The sequence below is a fragment of the Nyctereutes procyonoides genome, unplaced genomic scaffold (assembly GCF_905146905.1).
Source record: "Nyctereutes procyonoides isolate TBG_1078 unplaced genomic scaffold, NYPRO_anot_genome, whole genome shotgun sequence".
Lineage (NCBI taxonomy): Eukaryota > Metazoa > Chordata > Mammalia > Carnivora > Canidae > Nyctereutes > Nyctereutes procyonoides.
This window is the reverse complement of record NW_026575024.1, coordinates 16,500,751-16,522,907: the sequence shown is the minus strand read 5'-3', so window position 1 is coordinate 16,522,907 and position 22,157 is coordinate 16,500,751. Positions and strand designations below refer to the sequence as shown.

Here is a 22,157-nt window from a genome sequence, read left to right as displayed (position 1 = left end):
TTCCCTGTTTCCATGAGATCTGAAACTTTCAGGGACATAATGCTTTCCCGAGGCAAGGAAGGATTCCTGACATACACCACAAGGTTTTATAGGAATTTATGGTTCCTGATGGTTGTCTCTTTGTGAGGGGAGGATGAGGAGGGGAAACTTCCTACAGGGAAAGCATGTGCGTTCCAACCTGTGGGAGTATAGTGTGTGGTGGGTGAAGGAAACGAGAAAAAACCTGTGTGAGATAGGCCTGGCCCCTTGAACCCAGTGCTCAGCCAGGGTCCAAGGCTGCTCTCGTAGGAATCCTCACAGGTTCCTGTCCTCTTCCCAGAACCGCACTGACCAGCAGTGCCAGTACCGGTGGCTGAGGGTCTTGAATCCAGACCTCGTCAAAGGGCCATGGACCAAAGAGGAGGACCAAAAGGTAACTATCGGCACGCAGTGGGCCTTCACCCACCCCAGTGAATCAAGGGATGGTGAGGCTGTCTGGGGGTTGGCAAGGGTGTCAGCCAGCCCTCTCAGGGCTGTGGTGAGATGAGGCTTATGTGGAGGGAAGGTGCTGTGATGGGGATGAGGGAGGGCTGGGTTCCCCTGGCTTTACAGAGGCCTTTTCCAAGGTCATCGAGCTGGTCAAAAAGTACGGCACAAAGCAGTGGACGCTGATCGCCAAGCACCTGAAGGGCCGGCTGGGGAAGCAGTGCCGTGAGCGCTGGCACAACCATCTCAACCCCGAGGTAAAGAAGTCCTGCTGGACTGAGGAGGAGGACCGCATTATCTGTGAGGCCCACAAGGTGCTTGGCAACCGCTGGGCTGAGATCGCCAAGATGCTGCCAGGGAGGTGAGCTGCCATCTGGGGGGTCAGGACAGGCGTGGATGTTCCTAGGAAGTGAGGGCATCCACTGGGCTATTGGGGGGGATAGTCCAAGAGCCAGTCCGATTTCTTTACAGATGTCACTTTTCCCAGAGATGAATAAATCCTTCAGATTCTTGCCTAGGGGTGCCCGTGCCTGATTATATAGGCAGTTTAGGATCAGGACAGGGAGTACACTTTGTGTACAGATTTTCATTTGGTCCCTGTTGGAGCTCTGTGGACCATCGCTAGCTTCTACCAGGGTTGCCTGGTCCTTTTTCTCTAGAGAGTAAACTTCTCTTCTCCTACATGCAAGATCAGGGCCAGGATCTAGATATTCAAACTCACTGCTTTTTCCCCCCACCTCCTTGCTGTGCCTGGTCCCTCTAAGAGCCTCTTGGGGTTCTGGGGAAGTATTTGGAAGACTTGGCTCCATTCTTGCCAGAATCTTCCTCTAGAGTCAACTCCCCTCTCCTAAATTGCTTATTGTTCCTCTTAAGTGCTGTCCATCTTACGGAAACTTACAAAAATCTCTTACTAGTTTCTTATCTGTGGCTGTTTTCTACTCTGTTCACTTTGTCCTTGTGCATTTCCCCCTTACTCAGTTTTGTTTTTGTTTTTTTTTAAAGATTTTATTCATTTATTCGTGAGAGACAGAGAGAGTATGTGTGTCAGGGACACAGGCAGAGGGAGAAGCAGGCTCCATGCAGGGAGCCCGATGTGGGACTCGATCCTGGGACTACAGGATCACACCCTGGGCTGAAGGCAGGCACCAAACCTCTGAGCCACCCAGGGATCCCCTCAGTTTGTTTTTTTTTTTTTTAATTTTATTTATTTTTTTCCCTCAGTTTAATTTTTATTAAAAGATTTTCTTTATTTATTTAGTCATGAGAGACAGAGGCAGAGACACAGGCAGAGGGAGAAGCAGGCTCCATGCAGGGAACCCGATGTGGGACTCGATCCCGGGGCTCCAGGATCACACCCTGGGCCAAAGGCAGACACCCAACTGCTGAGCCACCCAGGCACCCCAGTTTTATTTTTAATCCTTGGTCATGACACTGTCGTCCTGGAGGGAGAGGAGACAAAATGCCAGATGGTGTATCTCCTCTGAAGTCTGAAATGGTCTAGATTCAAAACTCAAACCTGAGTGTCATCCTTTTGGTGCTTCTCCTAGCACTTGGGTTAGAGGCCTGGGTCTCTTTCCCTGTGTGACCTGCTTGCACTGGCTGATGCCACCAGCCTGGCCTTGATGTATTGTGACTCTTGCTTACCCATGGAGCTTTAGCTGCTCTGCTCTCCTCTGTTGGCCTGAGATGCACTCTGCTTGTGCCCATTGTGGAGCCAACACACTCCTTCAGCCCTTGGTGGGGTGTTTCTCTGTCTTCCGACTGTGGCTGATCCCCTAGCAACAACCTCATTCTGCCCATACCCCTGCCTGGTCTGCACTCTGTCCTGCAGCGGGAGTGTTCGGGGATACAGACCTTCCTCTGACTGCTTGCTCAGTCCGGCTGTTGTTCATCATGTCTGTTCACGATTTAGAGGAAAAGCACTCTGCTTGGACTCCCAGAGAAGGAAGTGCCTTCTGTGTGCTTGCATTTCTGTATATATGATGTGCTGTATACTGTTATACTCCCGTGTGCTGCTGTGGTACTATACTACCCTGTTCTCTAGTACTCTGCCTCGTGCCTCCCTAGTACTCTGCTCCTCGGTGCTTCTGTACTGTGGCTGCCAGGTAGTCCTGCGGCTCTACTGCAGAGGCTTCTGCTGTAGTGCTGTCCTACTCTATAGCTGTGTACTCCTGCTGCCGTGCAGTCCTGCAGCTCTACTGCTGAGGCTTCTATAGTGCTGTCCTACTGTATAGCTGTGTACTCCTGCTGCCGTGCCGTCCTACAGCTCTATTGCTGAGTGCTTCTGTAGTACCATGCTACTCTACTTCTGTACTACTGCTGCTGTGCAGTCCTATAGCTGTACTGCTGTGGGCTTCTTTTTTTTTTTTTTTTTTTTAAATTTATGATAGTCACACACAGAGAGAGAACGGCAGAGACACAGGCAGAGGGAGAAGCAGGCTCCATGCACCGCGAGCCCGACGTGGGATTCGATCCCGGGTCTCCAGGATCGCGCCCTGGGCCAAAGGCAGGCGCCAAACCACTGCGCCACCCAGGGATCCCTTTTTTTTTTTTTTAAGATTTTTATTTATTTATTCATGAAAGACACAGAGAGAGGCAGAGACATAGGCAGAGGTAGAAGCAGGCTCCATGCAGGGAGCCCAGTGTGGGACTCGATCCCAGGTCCCAGGATCACACCCTGAGCCAAAGGTGGATGCTCAATCGCTGAGCCACCCAGGGGTCCCACTGCTTTGGGCTTCTGTACTACTATACTACTCTATACTGCTGTACTACTCTGCTGTCCTGTACTTTTGTTGTGCTGTATTAGTCTATACTTTTATACTAATCTGTTGTCATGTGTGCTTTATTACTACACTATGCTTCTGTAATACTGTGCTCCCCTGTTCTTCCACAGTACTCTGCTCTCATGAGCTGCTTACTGCTACACTGCTGTATGCTTCTCTAGTACTATGCTACTCTGTTACTTCTAAACTATGGCATGCTGCTATATACTTTACATTTCTATTCTCCTGTAGTATTCTATGTTTTCATACCATTGTACACCTTTTACTGCTCTGCTATTCTGTCTTTTTGGACCAGTCTGCTTTTCTGTTCCTTTACTTCTCTACACTTCCGTACTGCTCTGTTACTCTGTGCTTCTACTACTGTATATGTGTCTCTTCAGTTAATCTTAAATAAGTGGTGGAGTATGAAGTAGTCTCCTGTTTCTCCAGATAAAGTAACTGAGGCTCACAGTGACCCATTTCACATGGCCTGTCCATTTAGCTCTGCCCTTTGGCCATTGTGCACTCTGAGAGGAGGAGCAGGGCTTGCATTCAAGATCACTGTGAGCCTCAAAGTGGAGCTCAGCAGCGAGGGGTTTGCTTCTAGTTTCTACAGGTGCAAAGTGAGCGGAAAAAGGACTCAGCGCTTCAAACACATTTTGGTTATATGATTTTACCGTAGGCTGAATAATACCTTTGCTTATTTGCTGAGGTTAGTGGAAATATGAGGGCTGGAAACGTGGAACTTTATCTTAGAGCTAAGAGACTATAGAATCTAGGTGGCTCAGTCAGCTGAGTGTCTGACTCTTAATCTCAGGTCAGGTTCTGATCTCTGAGTTGTGAGTTCAGGCCTTGCATTGGGCTCTATGCTGGGTATGAAGTCTACTTAAAAGAAAAAGAGAGAAAGAGACCGTAGAGTCATCACGTTGAACCCTTGTTTACAAAAGTGGGAACTGGGCTCAGGGAGGTAAGTGAGACATACATGTGGCACCTGGGCTGCAGAGTTGAAAGCCCTCCTCTGGGTCCCCACAGGACCGACAATGCTGTGAAGAATCACTGGAACTCCACCATCAAAAGGAAGGTGGACACGGGTGGCTTCCTGAGTGAGTCCAAAGACTGCAAGCCCCCTGTGTACTTGCTGCTGGAGCTTGAAGACAAGGAAGGCTGCCAGAGCGCCCGCCCCGTGGAAGAGCAGGTGAGATGGCCACCTGAGGCCACTAGCCCAGGGCTTGGCTCTAGATTTGCGGGGTTGCATATTTATCCTGGACCATCTCATTTAACACCTGTTCTTTCCTTCTCATCTTCACCACAGCTGTTCATGACTTCTGCCATGGGGTCTCCTGTGGGCCACATCTCTCACTAGGCCCTTCCTTGTCCCGTAATTCTGCACAGACCTGACATTTGTCTGCCCACAGGTGAAGGATGACAGAGCAAGCTGACATATAAAATGGAGGATTGGATTGAAGAGGTCCTAAGCCTCCTCTGTTTTCATCAACAGCTTCCTTCCAACCTATTGCCCTTTCCAGGCTTTTCATACTAAAAGCATGTTTGCAATTAAAAAAAAATCATTTATGTATTTATTAAGATATAATTCACACACCGTAAATTCCATTATATTTAGTATACAGTTTTTTGTTTTGTTTTATTTTTTTAAGATTTTATTTATTCAAGAGAGATGCAGAGAGAGAGAGAGAGGCAGAGCCATAGGCTGAGGGAGAAGCAGGCTCCCTGCAAGGAGCCAGATGTGGAACTCGATCCCGGATCCGAGGATCACGCCCTGGGCCAAAGGCAGACGCTCAACTGCTGAGCTACCCAGGCATCCCTAGTGGACAGTTCTGAGTCAGGCTGAAAACATATTGTCCTGTACCAACCACACTGATATACAGACATTTCTGTCAACAGCAACCCTCCCCCCCCCCCCGGCCCCGTATTCCCTTGTCTTCCTTTTTGTCAGCACTCTTCCCTCCTCCCAGGCACCCCTCCTCTGTTTTCTGTGTATAATTCCATACGGTTTATGAAATTATATGGTATTACATTTGCAATTGTAAAAATGGAACCAATACACAGATGTTAACATCTTCTATCCCGCACCTTGGAGCAAACCTTTTATTGATATTTTTAAACTATTATCTCTAACGATTTATTCTTTAAAAATAAGGATTTGGGTACCTGGCTGGCTCTCATGGTCAGTCACGAGCATGTGACTCTTGATCTCAGTGTTAATCAGTTCGACCCCCACGTTGGGTGTAGGGATTACAAAAATAAATAAATGTGAAAAAAAAAAGATTTGGGGGCACCTGGGTGGCTCAGTTGGTTAAAAGTATCTGCTTTCAGCTCAGGTCATGATCCCAGGGTCCTGGGTTCGAGCCCCAAATTGGGCTCCCTGCTCATGCTCTCACTCTTGCTTGCTCTCTCTCAAGACGAATACATTTTTAAAAAGTCTTTAAAGAGATTTGAAGGAAAAAAAAAGATTTGAAGGAAATGTGTCAAGGAATGAAGATTTGACAATGCTGAGTCATGGTATAGGTAACACATTTCCCTTGTGCTCTGTTCCAGTCTGTTCTTTGGTTGTAAATTAGTGAATAGTCTCTTTTAATGCTCCCCCTTCCCTTTTCTTGCTAGCTAGGTAGAAGTTGTATGTTGCTCCAGTTCTGTGATGCTCCACTAGAGCTTTACATAATGTTTTTGTTTCTGTTTCTTGATTTTTCAGCCTGAGTGTCTCTTGATTCCCTGGTACGAATGCCCCTGTGGAGTAACAAACAGTAGGGAAAGATCTAGAAAATAAAATTGACTTCTTCCCCAGTGGGGACTCCCCACACATCCCTTAACCAGAAGAGTATTTCTCACACTTTTTTTTTTTTTTGAAAGATTTTATTTATTTATTCATAAGAGACACACAGTCAGAGAGAGGCAGAGACACAGGCAGAGGGAGAAGCAGGCTCCCCACAGGGATTCTGATGCGGGACTCGATCTCTGTCTCCAGGATCATGCCCTTGGCCTAAGGTGGTGCTAAACCGCTGAGCCACCTGGGCTGTCCCTTTCTCATACTTTCTTGTGTATCTAAGTAACATGTTATCAAGCCTCTTATTTCTGGTTGAAGAAAAAGCATACTTTCCACAAAGAAATGGGCATTAGCAGACATGAAATCACCTTTTAGGAGAGGGGAAGTGGATAGACCTTCCTCAGTTCTCTGGAAATCCTTCTTGGCTGAAAGGCAGTTTATTGATTTAGCTTTTGCCTCTGGCACTTTGCATCTGGAGCACTGACCTGAGCCCAGACCCCGGCCCTGAGCTCACCCGCCCACCCCGGCTGTAAGCTCCAGAGGTCAGTTAGCATGTTATTTATTATCAGCCTCATTTCATCTCTAGCATCATTTTCATGGTTCTTTTATGCTGTTTAATTATGGCTATATCTAATATTTAAAATTAGAAACAAAACTTTAGGGGTGCCTGGGTGGCTCAGTCGGTTAAACGTCTGCCTTCAGCTCTCAAGTCATGATCCCAGGGTCCTGGGTCAAGCCTCGTGTCAAGCTCTCTGCTCATGGGAAGCCTCCTTCTCCCTGCTCATGCCTTCTCTCACTATATCTTTCTCTTCAAATGAATAGATAACATTAAAAAAAACCCAACCTAATGACCATGCTTATTGCTAAAATCACTCTCATGTGCTCACTTGTTTTAGAAATTCCTGGAGATGGGTTGAGATACATTCTTGAAAAACTTGTCATACATCTTGCTAGACTGCCTGCCAGAAAAGTTTGCCTATGATTGTGTGTATGGACTACTTCCTGTTTCCCCACTCACTGGTCAGTGCTTTTAATTATAATTATTGTCCCTCTACTTCAGAAGCAATACATGATCATTGTAGAGAGTTACAAAGTTACTTTACAGTACTGAATATTGCAGAAGAGGAGCCTGCTAATCTCAGCTGCCAGAGAGAACCAATATATTTAATGTGTTTGCCAACATTTATTACTAAGGGCAGTAAGTTTAAAATGAGATTATGGTATAACTTACTGCATTACAGCTTCTTCTTAAATCTTTTCCATGTCATTTTGCTCATACAGATCTTTATACATTCTTGAATCTGTCACATCTTGTCATAACCTGCTCATGGACATATGTTACCATTTCTGTTAAGATGCTACAGTGAACATCATTGTTCAGATTCTTTGTGCATGTAGTTATTGATGTGGGTTAATTTTATGGATGTAGCGTGAGTGTGTCAAGTGGTTGTGACATGTGAAATTTTCACAGGCATGACTAAATTGCCACTCAAGTGGTAGTACCATTTTGTCCTGTCAACAACAACACATGGCATTACCTCTTTTCGTACACTGTTGTCACCACTAGCTGAGATTATATAAAGAAAATCTTTTCCAGGGTTTCTAGGTGGCTCAGTTGGTGAAGCGTCCAACTCTTGATTTCTGCTCAGGTCATGATCTCAGGGTCATGAGATTGAGCCCTGCATGGGGATCTCTCATTCATTCATTCATTCATTCATTCATTCATTTATTCATTTATTTTAAAGATTTTATTTATTTATTCATGAGAGACACAGAGAGAGAGAGAGGCAGAGACACAGGCAGAGGGAGAAGCAGGCTCCATGCAGGGAGCCTGATGTGGGACTCGATCCCAGGTCTCCAGGATCACACCCTGGGCTGCAGGCTGCGCTAAACCGCTGCGCCACCGGGACTGCCCTCTCTTTCCTTTAAAAAAAAAAAAGCGACCAATTTTATGGGTAACAATGGAGTATCACTTGGGTTTGATTTCTTTTACTATTGGTAAGGTTGACTTTTTTCTTTATTGATTGGCCTTTGCCCCCTTTTTTTTCTTTACTGTCATTCACAAACTTTTTACTTATATATTAAGGATCTTACACCTCTGTTGTATAGTAACTTCTTTTTCTCAGCTTGGGAAACTTGGAGTTTCTTCATCACTTGACTTTATAAAACTGTAGTTTATAGATAGTAAAATTCACCCTTTCAGTAGATAGTTCTGTGTGTTTTGACAAATGTAACGAACACCACAGTCAAGGTGGAGGGCGTTTCCATCACCACCTAAAATTCCCAAGCCCCCAGTCCTCTGGCAACCACTTCTGTTTTCTGTATCTATGTGGTTTTATGTTACTACGGATATCATATAAATGGAATCATACAGTCTTGTACTCTTTTGTGATTGCTTCCTTTCACTTAGGTATTAGTGCATTAAGATTCATCCATGTGACTGCGTCTGTCAGTGATTTGTTCCTTTTAACTGCTGAGTGATAGTCTGTTGTATGGGAGTACCACTCTTTATTGTTTACCAGCTGAAGGACGTTGTTTCCAGTTCTGTTTCCAAATAAAGCTGTTATGAGCATCTGTGTACAGGGTTTTGTGTGAACATAAGTTTTCATTTCTCTTGGGTAAACATCTAGGAATGGGATTGCTGGGTTGTATGGTAAGTATATTCTGAATTCTAAATGAAATCACCAAGCCATTTTTCAACATGGCTGTTTCTAAAGTAGGATTCCCACATTCGAACCTTTAAATAGCGTTTATGGCATTCTTCCCTTTTCTCTGATTGTCGCGGTTATAAGTTTTCAATCAAATCTGTTCTTTTTATGTCCTTTTCTTCCTTTGCTTGCATCACAAACCATTTCCATTCCATTCACTTGACGACAATAGCATAATAGCCATGGTGTAGGTTGGGTGCTGTTCACATTGTTGCTGATCTTCAGAGCACCCCTGCCTGGTGAGCCTTTAGGGTCCTCATTTTGCCAGCAAGAAAGCTGACCTGCACACAGGTCATACAGATTCCTCAAGGTCGGCTAGCAAAAATGGCTAAGCTCTGGCTGAATCCAGAGCCCGTGGCTTCTCCCTGCCACCGTTGTTGCCCCCTTATTGGTGTGGGATTGCACTCCTTGCCCTCAAGAAGGCCCTGTGGATCACATGTGCCATTTTTTTCTTCCTCATTTTTTGGAAGATTTTATTTATTTGAGAGAGAGAGAGTGACAGAAAACACAAGCCAGGCAGGAGAGGGAAAAGCAGACTCCCTGCTGAACAGGGAGCCCTACCTGGGGGTCCATCCCAGGACCTCAGGGTCATGACCTTAGCCGAAGGCAGGCGCTTAGCTGACTGAGCCACCCAGGCGCCCCCACATGTGCTGTTTTCAAGGCTGCACTGGGGTTTGTAAGGTTAATGCGTCAGGCTTAGTTCTAGGGTTCTGCCAAGAGAGCTGTTATCCCAAATGATTTTCATTTGTTTTCTTTCTGTCTGTCTATCACAAAATTAGTATACACTAATTTTCCAAACATTTATTTTGAAATAATATTAAGCATATAGAAAAGTTACAAGGATAGTATAAAGAACTCCCATAATACTCTTTACTAGGTCATTAGTTTTTTTGGGTTTTTTTTTAGGGTTTTTTATTTTTAAGTAATCTTTACACCCAACATGGAGTTCAAACTCATAACCCTGAGATCAAGAGTTGGACACTCCACTAACTGAGCCAGCCAGGTGCCTCTAGATTCATTAGTTTTTAACATTTGCCAGATTTGCTTTATCTTTCTTTTTTTTTTTTAATTTTTATTTATTTATGATAGTCCCAAAGAGAGAGAGAGAGAGAGGCAGAGACATAGGCAGAGGGAGAAGCAGGCTCCATGCATCGGGAGCCCACGTGGGATTTGATCCCGGGTCTCCAGGATTGCGCCCTGGGCCAAAGGCAGGCGCTAAACCGCTGCGCCACCCAGGGATCCCTGCTTTATCTTTCTGTATATAGATGCTACTCTTTTATCTGAGCCATTTGAGAGTTGGTTACATGTGTTTACCTCTCCATCCCTTAATACGGAGTCTGTATTTCCTAAGAATAAGGACCTTGGTTTATATACTCACAGCATGCTAATGTCCAATTCAGAGCTTTTAGCACTGATTTAGGACTTCTAACAGGTCTATAATCTATATTCCATTTTCCTGCCCAGGATCCAGTCTAGGACTAGACTTCTCACTTAGTTATCATTTGTTTTGTCTACTTTTATCTGAATAGCCCGTTAGCCTTTCTTAACCTTTCACGATGCTGATATCTTTGAAGTGTAAGATAATGCCAGTTATTTTATAGTCTCTCTCTCTCTTTCTTTCTCTATAAGTAGGCATCATGTCCAGTGTGGAGCCCAGTGCAGGGCTTTGAACTCACAATCCTGAAATCAAGACCTAAGCTGAGATCAAGAGTTGGATGCTTAACTGACTGAACCACCCAGGCACCTCATCTGTGTCTCAATTTAGATTCATTTGAGTTTCCTTATTAGATCAGGTTGTACATTTTAACTATTTTATTTACAAACTTTTTTTATGTTAAGCAACCTCTACGCCCGATGTGGGCTTGAACTCACAACTCCGAGATCAGGAGTTGCACACTCTTCAGACTGAGCCAGCCAGGTGCCACAGGTTGTTCATTTTTAGCTAGAATACTATACAATGTGTATCTTATAACCAGAACACTATGAACAGTGTGCCTTTGTGTCCAACAGGGAAGTCTTATGACCAATTGGCCCCCAGCGCTTCCTGCCATGAAAGAAGAGGAAAGCAGTGAGGAGGAGGCCACGGCAGCCACTACTTCTAAGGAGCAGGGAGCTGTCCCTGCAGACCTCGGTGGAGTGCGAACACCAGAGCCCTTGGAGGACTTCCCTAAACGTGAAGACCAGGAGGGTTCTTCGCCAGAAACCAGCCTGCCCTACAAGTGGGTGGTGGAGGCCGCAAACCTCCTCATCCCTGCCGTGGGGTCCAGCCTCTCAGAAGCCCTGGACTTGATCGAGTCGGTAATGTTGGTTATAGCACCTCAGAGTGGGCCCAGAGCACCCGCCAACTGGGAGTGCTTCTCTCGTGGGTGGGCATCCTTCTCCTCACTCCCTCCTGCTGTCATTTCCTGAGCTGGTGCTGAGTGCCCCACTGGGAGCCAGGGCCTGGGGACACAGATAGTTGCCACATTGTCCCTGCCATCAGCAACTCCTGACTCCTGCTCTGCAGTTTAGGTGGGGTGGGAGGATTCCCTAGAGGAGGTGGCACTGCATGCACTGAGACCTTGAGGATGACGAGGGGAGGGCATTTGAAGCCCATAACACAGCATAGGAGAGCATGGTGCTTGTGGCACCGGATTTAGGGCTGGAGCTGGAGTGCCAAGTGGGGTTTGCTAATTCAGTAACACTGTCTCTGAGGCTGCAGTGGCTGTGGATTGTACGTTGTGGGAGAGAGCTCCTCGCTGGGGGCTGCATCTCCTGATGTGACATCCCAGCTCCTTGCTGTGTCAGCCAGGCCTGCCGTGTGGAGCAGTTTTCAGGAGGTGATAGGTGAGAGGCCTGGCAACTAGGGACAGCAGAATCTCCCCAGAATACAGGGGGAGACACCCCACAGTGACTTTCCTCCTTGGGCTTCCCCATCCTTGCTAAGAATAACAATACTGTTTATTGACCATCTACCTATTGCCAGGCTCTAGGCTTAATGTATAATCCATACAGCATCTTGTGAGGTATATCCTTTCTCTGTTTTGTAGATGAGACTGAAGCTCAGGGAGGCTAAGTAGTGTCTCCACAGTCACAGTGAGTAAGGTTGGTGGTCTTCACTGTCTTGACCAGCCTCTTGCCTCCAGAGGCTGGGATTGGTCCCAGCTGTAGGGTCTAGCTGTGGTATCCCCTCTACTCTGAGAAATTTCAGAGTGGCATGAGAAACGGGTCTGATTTATTTACCAATGCATTAAATAAATATCTCTGACCTGCCATGTACAGTTTCTGATTCAGGCCCTAAAGGGAGAGTTGGATGAGAGTAGGACCCACGCTGTGCCTGGCACTGTTGGCATTTCATGGTGTTACCAGCCTTCATCCTCAGACTTTTCTGCTGCTTCTTCAACTTGATAGGCACAGAGAGGGCGAGAGGGGAGCTCGGTTTTACTGAATTCCTACTGGCATACAGTACTGCCCAAGCTGGCCTCACCCTAATGAACGAACTGCCCAGGTTCTCGAGAGTCCCAAGGACCAGCAGCCATCATAAGCATCTGGGTCTACTCAGGGCCAGACCTCCTGGGACCAAAGCGGAAGCCTCTGTCTCCAGCAGCCCTGTGGCTGGGTGGTAATTTATTGGCCAAAGGAGAGAAGACTTGTCATGACTCAGAATTGCTCCCAGAAACTTAGCAACCTTGGGCAGATTGCATCCTCTCTGACCTGGAAAGGAAGAAAGTAATGCTTGTCTGATAAGGTTCTTGTGGGGTGGGAAACAGTTTAGGTGAAGTGGCCACAGAGGATCCATGACTGATAGGTGCATGGAGCACATTCTCTAGAACTGTGGCCTAAGCCATGGGACCTAAGCCTGGTCACACAATCTCGGGCCTAAGACTTCATTTCTAGGAGTCTCTGTCAAGGAAGTTCCCAAAAATGCAGTAGAATATTTGTATCCAAGATGCTCATGAAGATGTTATTTTTAATTTTTAAAAAGTTAGGGGAAGGGTGCCTTGGGTGGCTCAGAGGTTGAGCATCTGCCTTTGGTTCAGGTCATGATCCAGGGGTCCTGGGATCGAGTTCTGCATCAGGCTCCCCATGGGGAGCCTGCTTCTCCCTCTGCCTATGTCTCTCTCATGAATAAATAAATAAAGTCTTTAACAAAAAATTAGGGGAAAAACCAATGTCCTGCAGAAGAGGGGAATAGTTAAGTAACTGATGCATTCATATGATCAAATATTTTGCAGTCATTAAACTTGTTATAAAAGTTGGAAATTTTTCACACGATAACAGATTTATTAATGGTAAACATCTAACTCATAGGTAATAGAATTAAGTACTATTATTGTAAATAGAAAAACAGGATATCGAAATGATTTTTTTTTTTAAGGCTAAAAACATGCAGAATCCTATCATTTAGGGATATGTGTAAGTGGTAAAATGAAAGAAATGTGTAAGGATGGTAAATACTGAGTTCAGGCAGAGGGTGTGAACAAGGGGAGGTAGGCATGGGGCTTCACCAATTAGGTTTTATTTCCTAGGCTCCTTGACGGGTGTGAGTTTTCTTTCTTTGTACTTTTTGTATATCATATGTGTTGCTTTTTAAAAATAACAGCCATATGCGCAGTATGACTTCAGGTATGTTTGCAGATAGAGATATACAGATGTAGAAGAATCCTCAAGAAAATGCAAGAAAACATTCATGGTGATGACTCCTGGGCTGTGGATTCCTCCCTAATGCTTGTGTATTGTCCTTTAATGAATGAGTCTTCTTGTGTCTGCTGGGAGAGCAGAGTGATTGCAGTTGTTCCTAACCCCCCCTCTCTGGGCAGGACCCTGATGCTTGGTGTGACCTGAGTAAATTTGACCTGCCTGAGGAGCCGTCTGCAGAGGGCAGCATCAGCAACAGCCCGGTGCAGCCATCACCATCACAGCAGCAGCAGACACTGCCATCCCGTCAGCCTGCTGCCACAGTACCCAGTGTGACCGAGTACCGCCTGGACGGCCACACCATCTCAGACCTGAGCCGGAGCAGTCGGGGCGAGCTGATCCCCATTTCCCCCAGCACTGAAGTGGGGGGCTTGGGCATTGGCACACCGCCTTCGGTGCTCAAGCGGCAGAAAAAAAGGCGTGTTGCCCTGTCCCCTGTCACAGAGAACAGCGCCAGTCTGTCCTTCCTAGACTCCTGTAACAGCCTCACCCCCAAGAGCACACCTGTCAAGACCCTGCCCTTCTCACCCTCCCAGGTGTGTGGACCCCAACCCAACTCCTTGCTGGGTTTGGTATACAGATTCCCAGTGCCTGGTACAGGGCCTGGCACATAGGCACATATCATTCAGCAAGTCTTTGCTGAGCATCTGCTGTGTGTGAGGCACTGGGCTAGGTGCTAGGATGTAGAAGTGAGCAAAAACAGCTGGGTCTGTTCTCATGAAGCTTATGCTCTGGTGGGAAGACCAGTTGATAGGAAAAACTGCAAATAAATACGACACCTGGTATACAGGAGAAGGCTTACAGAGCCACGAGGGAGCATCTAGTCTGGGGGGAAGTTGTTATCCTGGAGGGCTTCCATGAGGTGGAGGCAATGCTTAGCTGGGGAATAGTAGGTGGTGACTGGGCAAAGAAGATTGGGGACTCAGTATTTGCTAAAAGAATCTCTTTATTGTGCATCTACTCATAGCGGATTTTTGTCCCTGGGGTGCAGCAGTGAAGGTGACATAACCCTGCCCTTGATGAACGTAGTGAATGCTGGGGGCAGGCTTGTAATTTTTTGAACAGAATGTGGTGTGGAAAGTGCTGTGGTCGTTGGGAGCTTGCTGTGACCTGGGTGCTACTTCCTGGGGCTCTATTTGTAATGAAAGTACTTTTAGGGAGAGCTGAGAAGAGGCCCTGTCTTCCCTCCAGGTCAGGGAGGCATTCAGAGCTTCCAAGAGCGATGTTTGAGCTGGGTTTTGTCAGCTTAAACAAAGGCATGGAGATGAGGGAGCAGAGTACGTAGTGTGAAGTCCAGAGCCAGGGTGGTGAGAAGGTTGGGGGATGGGGTAGGGGCTTTGAAGGGCCTTAGGTGTAACAAAGGTATGTGCTGCCCAGGGGGCTGAGCTGGTGGTGGGACTATGGGAGGGTAGACTGTCAGGCAGGGAAGAGGGCAGATCTGGAGTTCCCCCATCCTCAGATCAGAAGAGGGTGAGGCTTTGGGTTTTACTACATCTGCTCTCTTCCCTGATGATGTGGCACAGGGGAAGCCCCAGAGGAGGCATGTTTTATAAAGGAGGCTACTCCCGTCTATCCAGGGATTGAGGTCAGGCCCGTGTCGGGTGATTAGTAGTATTTTTCTGTGAGAGGTTCAGTTTTTTCATAGTCTCTCATGGTTGTAGATGACTGGCTGTCTCCTCTTTGTGTCTTCACGTAGTCTCCCTTTGTGTGTCTGTGTCCTAATCTCTTTTATAATCTCACCTGCTTCTCATAGAGTCTTTTAAGGGTACCAGCCATGTTGGTTGATGGCCCACCCTTATGACCTAGTTTTACCTTACTCCTCTCTTAGGAGGCTCTGTCTCCAAATACAGTCATGTTCTGAGGTCCTATGGATTAGGGTTTTGACATAGGGATTTGGGATTGGGAGGACACCACACCGTTCAGCCCATAGCAGGCCCCAAGTAAGGGCAGCTGACAAGAGGAGGATGGGGAGCCCCAAGCCACCGAACAAACAGCCCAGGGTGACAGTGAACCTGAGGGCTGCACATGGCCCTGGGCTCCCTGGGGCACCTTTAAGGCAGACAGTGGGAGGGTAGTGCCATTCACTTTGCTCAGATCTGGATTTGTGTCCCATCTCTAATGCCCATCCTGAGAACCTTTATCTCTGGAAACCTCGGCTTTCTTATCTGTAAGATGGTGTGTTGTGATGGCACCTACCTCACAGAAGATGTGTTAAACTACATGGAATTATTGGTGTGAATGCCTAGTGAATTAGTGTGAATTATTGGTGTGAATCCCTAGTGTGAGTAGTTGCGCTACAGTGTTCACTTCACCACCACCATTGTCATTACCCCTGTCCACAGGTCATATGAGAGCTAGTCTTCTGAAAAGGAGCTGCCCCCAGGCTGCCAGCTCTCCCTGCCCTGACTGTAGGGTCAGCAGTGCTGTGAGCGTGGGCTTGGGGGATAGCCCTCCCCCAGCCTCAAAAAGCCAGGGCTGGGGGGCAGTGATAGTCCCAGGGTTCTATGTGAACCTTGCTCGTGGATCCTGTTGATCTTTCCTAGTCTTCATTCTAGGGAGTGCTCCCAGGTCAGGAGTGGGACTTCTGTCAGAGAACAGCTGTGTTGGGGGGGGAGGGGCATCCAGGGTCTCACCTGACTCCTGCAGGTTGTCACTTTGTCTTGTTTCCATCCTCTTCCCTGGCAGTTTCTGAACTTCTGGAACAAACAGGACACACTGGAGCTGGAGAGCCCCTCACTGACGTCCACCCCGGTGTGCAGCCAGAAGGTGGTCGTTACTACACCCCTGCACCGTGATAAGACGCCCCTGCATCAGAAACATGCAGCGTGAGTGATGTGCCCGCCCATTCCCTGCTGGTCCTGGAGCTTGAGCCTCGCCCCCCTCCCCTAGCCAGGACTGGGGTCCCCTTTGGAAAAACACCTGAGACCGTTTCAAGATGGCAGCCTCCTTCATGCTACCATGCCTCTTTGTGCCAGGACAGTCTGGCACTTCATCCTTTCTGGTCCTCATTTTCAGTTTGTAATTTGAAGGTTTTCTAATCTCAGGACTAGAGTCCAAATAGCCATGAAAAGAATCTCCCATCTTGTGCAAGTCTCAAGTGCAAATACACTGTGTTTGAGCAGCCTTAACGTGAAGGACAGAAGTACCCCGGTTCTCCCTGTCTCTCTGGTGCTCAGTCAGGAGGAGGTCAGGCTGTGAGCCTATGAAGCTCCATGTTTCACCTGTACAGGTTGCTTACCTGAGTACTTCTGTGGAAGTGCTGTCACATAAGTGCACTTCCTGTGTCTCCTGACTCTGAATTCCAGGTAGAGATGGTGGCTTACGTGTACTTCTGCTTGTTACCTTTGTTGCAGGAGAAGCATTGCCTTATTCCTGAGTAAGGTATGTAATTCAGATATTAGCTCAGAAATTTCAGACTTTGTAATAACACATAATTTTAGGAAAGGCCTGTGAATCCCCTGGTCAGAAATCAGTCTCTCAATAGTTGACCTAGAGTTTAACGGCTGTATTACATGAGGAATGATTCTTTGCTCAAGCCGGAATTTTTCATATCTAAGCCTTTAAGCAGATATGCTGGTGCCACGAAAGGCATTGATGGTTCTTTCTCCTTTTCCTTCTTGCCCTTATTACTAATCTGCTACTACTGCTCCAGCCTTTCTGTTCCCCCCCCCCCCCACGGGAAGAAACATTTCCATTGCTCCTCATTCTTCTGTAGATTCATATTTCCATCTGGTAATATGTTCCTTCTCTCTGAAGGTCATCCTTTAACTTTGGAGTTTGGGTCTGCTGGGGAATCAGGAAAATTTGTATCTGAAAAGTTGCCTTGGTGTCTGAAAGGCCATTTTGCTGGGTATAGAACCCAAGGTTGACAGGTTTTTCCTTTAAGCTTTAAAGATGTTCTCCTGTTATCTAGTCCGTACTGTTTCATTACTGGTTTTGAACAAGACCCTATTTTGATGCACCATGATGGATTGTTCTTTGTTTTTTATGCTTGGCGTTCACTGAGCTTCTTGGATTTTGGGTTTTCATCAAATTTGGAAACACTTCAGCTCTTATATCCTTATCTTTAAATATTCTTTCTGGGCCTTCAACCCTAACCCTCTGTAGGGACTCCACAATTACACACATATTAGGCCACATGGATCTGTTTCACAGCTTACTGATGTTATCACTACTGTTTTCATTCTTCTTCCTCTCTTATTTTGTTTTGGATGGTTTCTATTGCTCTGTCTTCAAATGACTATTCCTTTCCTCTGGGGCATCTGATCCTTGATAACCTTGTTCAGTGTGTGTTTTATCTCAGGCATTGTGGTTTCTGTCTCCAGATGTTCAGCTGTATCTTCTGAAATATCCTCTGCCTTAACTTTGCTGCCGAAACATACAAAGTATAATTATAACAACTATCTTAATGTTCTTGTCTGCTGATTTTAGCTTCTGTATCAGTTCTGGGTTAGTTTCCATAGATGGACTTTCCTTCTCGTTGTGAGTTTTGCTTGGGTTGTTCCCGCCTGCTTTGCTTCTCTGTGTATGTGTGGTGACATCTGATTAGACGCCAGACATTGTGAATTCCACTTAGTTGAGTGCTGGTTTTTTTTTTGTTGTTGTTGTTTGTTTGTTTGTTTTTAGAGCTCTGTTCTGGGATTCTGGGATATAGTCGAGTTACTTAGAAATAGTTTGATCCTTTGGGTCTTATTTTTAAGATTTTTCAGATGGGACCAGAGCAACGGTTAGTTCAGGACCTTCCAGTGCTGAGGATTTCCAGTCTGGCTGGTGGGATTGAGCTCTGTTTCCAGCCCTGCATGAGCGTTAAGTACTGTTTCCTCTGCTCTTTTTGCATCCTTCCCTGATCTCGGGTGGTCTCCTCATTTGTGTGCTCTGATATGCATCTTGCGGTATACTCCGGCCTGTCTGCAGGTATCTGGGGTTCCATCCTATGTAACTCTCTCTTCTCTGGTGATGCTGTGTTGTGCACACTGAGCTGCTATGGTCTCCCTGAACACTTGCCTTGTCTCTTCGATTCCAGGTTACACTGGGCTCTACCTGCGCTTTCCTTCCTGTGCTGTACCTAGGAATCCTCCTCTGTCTCCCATTTTTTGGGTCCCTGCCCTTGACTGTCTGGTGCCCACACTCTTGAAGTACGTCGTGTCATCCATGGTGTGTTGCTGTTTTGTTTTTCCAGGCAGGAGAGGAAATCTGGCCCTAATGTCCCATTTTTCTAAGTAGAGATCTGCTGTTTAGTCTTTAAATCCAGATTCTTGTCACAAAGACTGTTTTGGTTTTCCTCTTTTCTCTTTTAGAAAAAAATTTTTTGTATATTTTTTTATTGGCGTTCGATTTGCCAACGTATAGTATAACACCCAGTGCTCATCCTGTCAAGTGCCCCCCTCAGTGCCTGTCACCCAGTTACCCCAACCCCCCGCCCACCTCCCCTTCCACTACCCTTTGTTTCCCAGAGTTAGGAGTCTCTCATGTTCTGTCTCCCTCTCTGATTTTTCCCACTCATTTCCTCTCCTTTCCCCTATAATCCTTTTCACTATTTTACATTCCCCATATGAGTGAAACCATGTAATGATTCTCTTTTTCCGATGGACTTACTTCACTCAGCATAATACCCTCCAGGTCCCTCCACCTCGAAGCAAAGGGTGGGTATTTGTCGTTTCTAATGGCTGAGTAATAGTCCATTGTATACATAGACCACATCTTCTTTATCCATTCATCTTTCGATGGACACTGAGGCTCCTTCCACAGTTTGGCTATTGTGGACATTGCTGCTATAAACATTGGGGTGCAGGTGTCCCGGCGTTTCACTGCATCTGTATCTTTGGGGTAAATCCCCAGCAGTGCAGTTGCTGGGTCGTAGGGCAGATCTATTTTTAACTCTTTGAGGAACCTCCACACAGTTTTCCAGAGTGGCTGCACCAGTTCACATTCCCACCAGCAGTACAAGAGGGTTCCCCTTTCTCCACATCCTCTCCAACATTTGTTTCCTGTCTTAATTTTCCCCATTCTCACTGGTGTAAGGTGGTATCTCATTGTGGTTTTGATTTGTTAATCAAATCCTGATTTTTTCCCTGATGGCAAGTGATGAGGAACATTTTCTCATGTGCTTGTTGGCCAGGTGTATGTCTTCTTTGGTGAAATTTCTGTTCATGGCTTTTTCCCATTTCATGATTGGATTGTTTCTTTGCTGTTGAGTTTAATAAGTTCTTTATAGATCTTGGATACTAGCCCTTTATCTGATAGGTCATTTGCAAATATCTTCTCCCATTCTGTAGGTTGTCTTTTAGTTTTGTTGATTGTTTCTTTTGCTGTGCAGAAGCTTTTTATCTTGATTGAGTCCCAATAGTTCATTTTTACTCCTTTTGTTTCCATTGCCTTCATAGATGTATCTTGCAAGAAGATACATCAACAAGAACTTGTGGCCTAGTTCACAAAGGGTGTTGCCTGTGTTTGCCTCTAGGATTTTGATGGATTCTTGTCTCACATTTAGATCTTTCATCCATTTTGAGTTTATCTTTGTGTTTGGTGTAAGAGAGTGGTCTAGTTTCATTCTTCTGCACGTGGCTGTTCCAATTTTCCCAGCACCATTTATTGAATAGACTGCCCTTTTTCCAGTGGATAGTCTTTCCTGCTTTGTCGAATATTAGTTGACCATAGAGTTGAAGGCCCATTTTTGGGTTCTCTATTCTGTTCCGTTGATCTATGTATCTGTTTCTGTGCCAGTACCACACTGTCTTGATGATCACAGCTTTGTCGTACAACTTGAAATCCGGCATTGTGATGCCCCTGGCTCTGATTTTCTTTTTTCAGTATTCCCCTGGCTATTGGGGTTTTTATCTGCTTCCACACAAATCTTAGGATTATTTGTTCCAACTCTCTGAAGAAAGTCCATGGTATTTTGATAGGAATTGCACTGAACGTGTAAATTGCCCTGGGTAGCATAGACATTTTCACAATATTAATTCTTCTAATCCATGATCATGGAATATTTTTCCATCTCTTTGCGTCTTCCTCAATTTCTTTCAGAAGTGTTCTGTAGTTTTTAGGGTATAGATCCTTTACCTCTTTGGTTAGGTTTATTCTTAGGTATTTTATGCTTTTGGGTGCAATTTTAAATGAGATTGACTCCTTAATTTCTCTTTCTTCAGTCTCGCTGTTAGTGTATAGAAATGCCACTGATTTCTGGTCATTGATTTTGTATCCTGTCACATTGCTAAATTGCTATATGAATTCTAGCAAAAATATGGAACGCTTCACGAATTTGCGTGTCATCCTTGTACAGGTGCCATGCTAATCTCTGTATCGTTCCAATTTTAGTATATGTGCTGCGGAAGCGAGCACTCTCTTAGAAATTCTTTTTGACATCTGCAAGACTTTTTTCTTTTTTTAAAAATTTACTTATTCATGAGAGACACAGAGAGAGGGAGAGGCAGAGACATAGGCAGAGGGAGAAGCAGGCTCCATGCAGAAAACCGATGTGGGACTCGATCCTGGGACTCCAGGATCACTCCCTGAGCTGAAGGCAGATACTTAACTACTGAGCCACCCAGGCATCCCTGACATATGCAAGACTTAAGGCAACAGTTATTTGGACTTCATTCCAAATTTGACTGGTTTCCTTACCCACTGATTTTATATCGCACCTTTCCTAATTTTTTACCTCCACAAAAGTTAGTTTATTGGAAGGGACAGCTCATTAACAAATAAACAAAACACATTCAGTGTGTGATGTGATATTTCTGATGGTGATAGAAACCGTGAGGGGGAGTTATACCAGTGTGCGTGGGGAGCACAGAGTCATGGTGAGGAGTTTCTTAGGAGGATGTCAGGGATGGCCCTTCAGGGAGGGAAAGCCATGCAGAATTCTGAGAAAAAGGAATTCCAGGCAGGTCAAACTATGAACGCAAAGGATAAAAGCATGCTTTTTGTGTTGTGAAGTATAGAAATAAGGCCACTAAGTTTGGAGCGAATAGGGTGTAGAACATGGTAGATGAGAGGAGTCCAGGGTCCCCAGGGCTGTGTGTCAGTGGGGATGGGCCATGTGGAGCTGTTAACCCCCTAAGATTTTACTGGCTCATAAAGCACAAACCTTCCCTGGTTTTAAAATTTGACTGTTTTCTGGGTTAGATGGAATGCTTTTTGAGTTGTTCCCAGAGGAGGCTGTGAGCAAGGAGGGCGTAATGCCTTTGCCATCTGATGTCTGGGCTGTCTACTGTTTTTCAGCAACAGGAGCTGGATCTAGAAGTCTTGAGGGAGAATAGCTATGACCCCAAACCATGGGCTCTGTTTTGTTTTCTTAGGTGTTTATGTTACAGAGAAATCTGATGCCTAATCTTTTAATCCTTTGTAGCAAACCTTTTCTTTCTCCTTGGATCGTTGTAGGGCTTTGGTTTGGTTTTGACTTTGTTTTGTTTTTGTATTTTTTTTTTTTAAGATTTTATTTATTTATTCATAGAGACACAGAGAGAGAGAGAGGCACAGGCAGAGGGAGAAGCAGGCTCCATGCAGGGAGCCCAACGTGGGACTCAATCCAGGGTCTCCAGGATCACACCCTGGGCTGTAGGCGGCGCCAAACCGCTGCACCACCGGGGCTGCCCTTATTTTTGTATTTAAGATTTTATTTATTTGACAGAGAGAGTGAGCCCAAGCAAGAGGGAGAAGCAAGCTCCCCACTGAGCAGGGAGCCCAATGTGGGCCTCTATCCCAGACTGCAGGATCTGAACTGATGGCAGACGGTGAACCGACTGAGCCACCTAGGCACCC

General features: G+C 45.9%; 1 protein-coding gene and 1 non-coding gene across 6 annotated transcripts in view; one reads left to right on the top strand and one right to left on the bottom strand.

The window, feature by feature from the left end:
* MYBL2 (MYB proto-oncogene like 2) overlaps window positions 1-22,157 on the top strand; it is a 43,006-nt gene that overhangs the window by 13,835 nt on the left and 7,014 nt on the right. For all 5 annotated transcript variants that reach the window (XM_055304619.1, XM_055304596.1, XM_055304595.1 and 2 more), the window contains exons 4-9: window positions 320-412; window positions 606-826; window positions 4,260-4,422; window positions 10,728-11,015; window positions 13,517-13,930; window positions 16,080-16,219. In XM_055304619.1, the coding sequence (XP_055160594.1) occupies window positions 320-412; window positions 606-826; window positions 4,260-4,422; window positions 10,728-11,015; window positions 13,517-13,930; window positions 16,080-16,219 (1,319 nt within the window). The remainder of the gene's footprint in view (window positions 1-319; window positions 413-605; window positions 827-4,259; window positions 4,423-10,727; window positions 11,016-13,516; window positions 13,931-16,079; window positions 16,220-22,157) is intronic.
* On the bottom strand, window positions 20,632-20,735 carry LOC129498719 (U6 spliceosomal RNA). Its single transcript, XR_008662187.1, has one exon. It is a non-coding gene; the product is annotated as a U6 spliceosomal RNA (small nuclear RNA).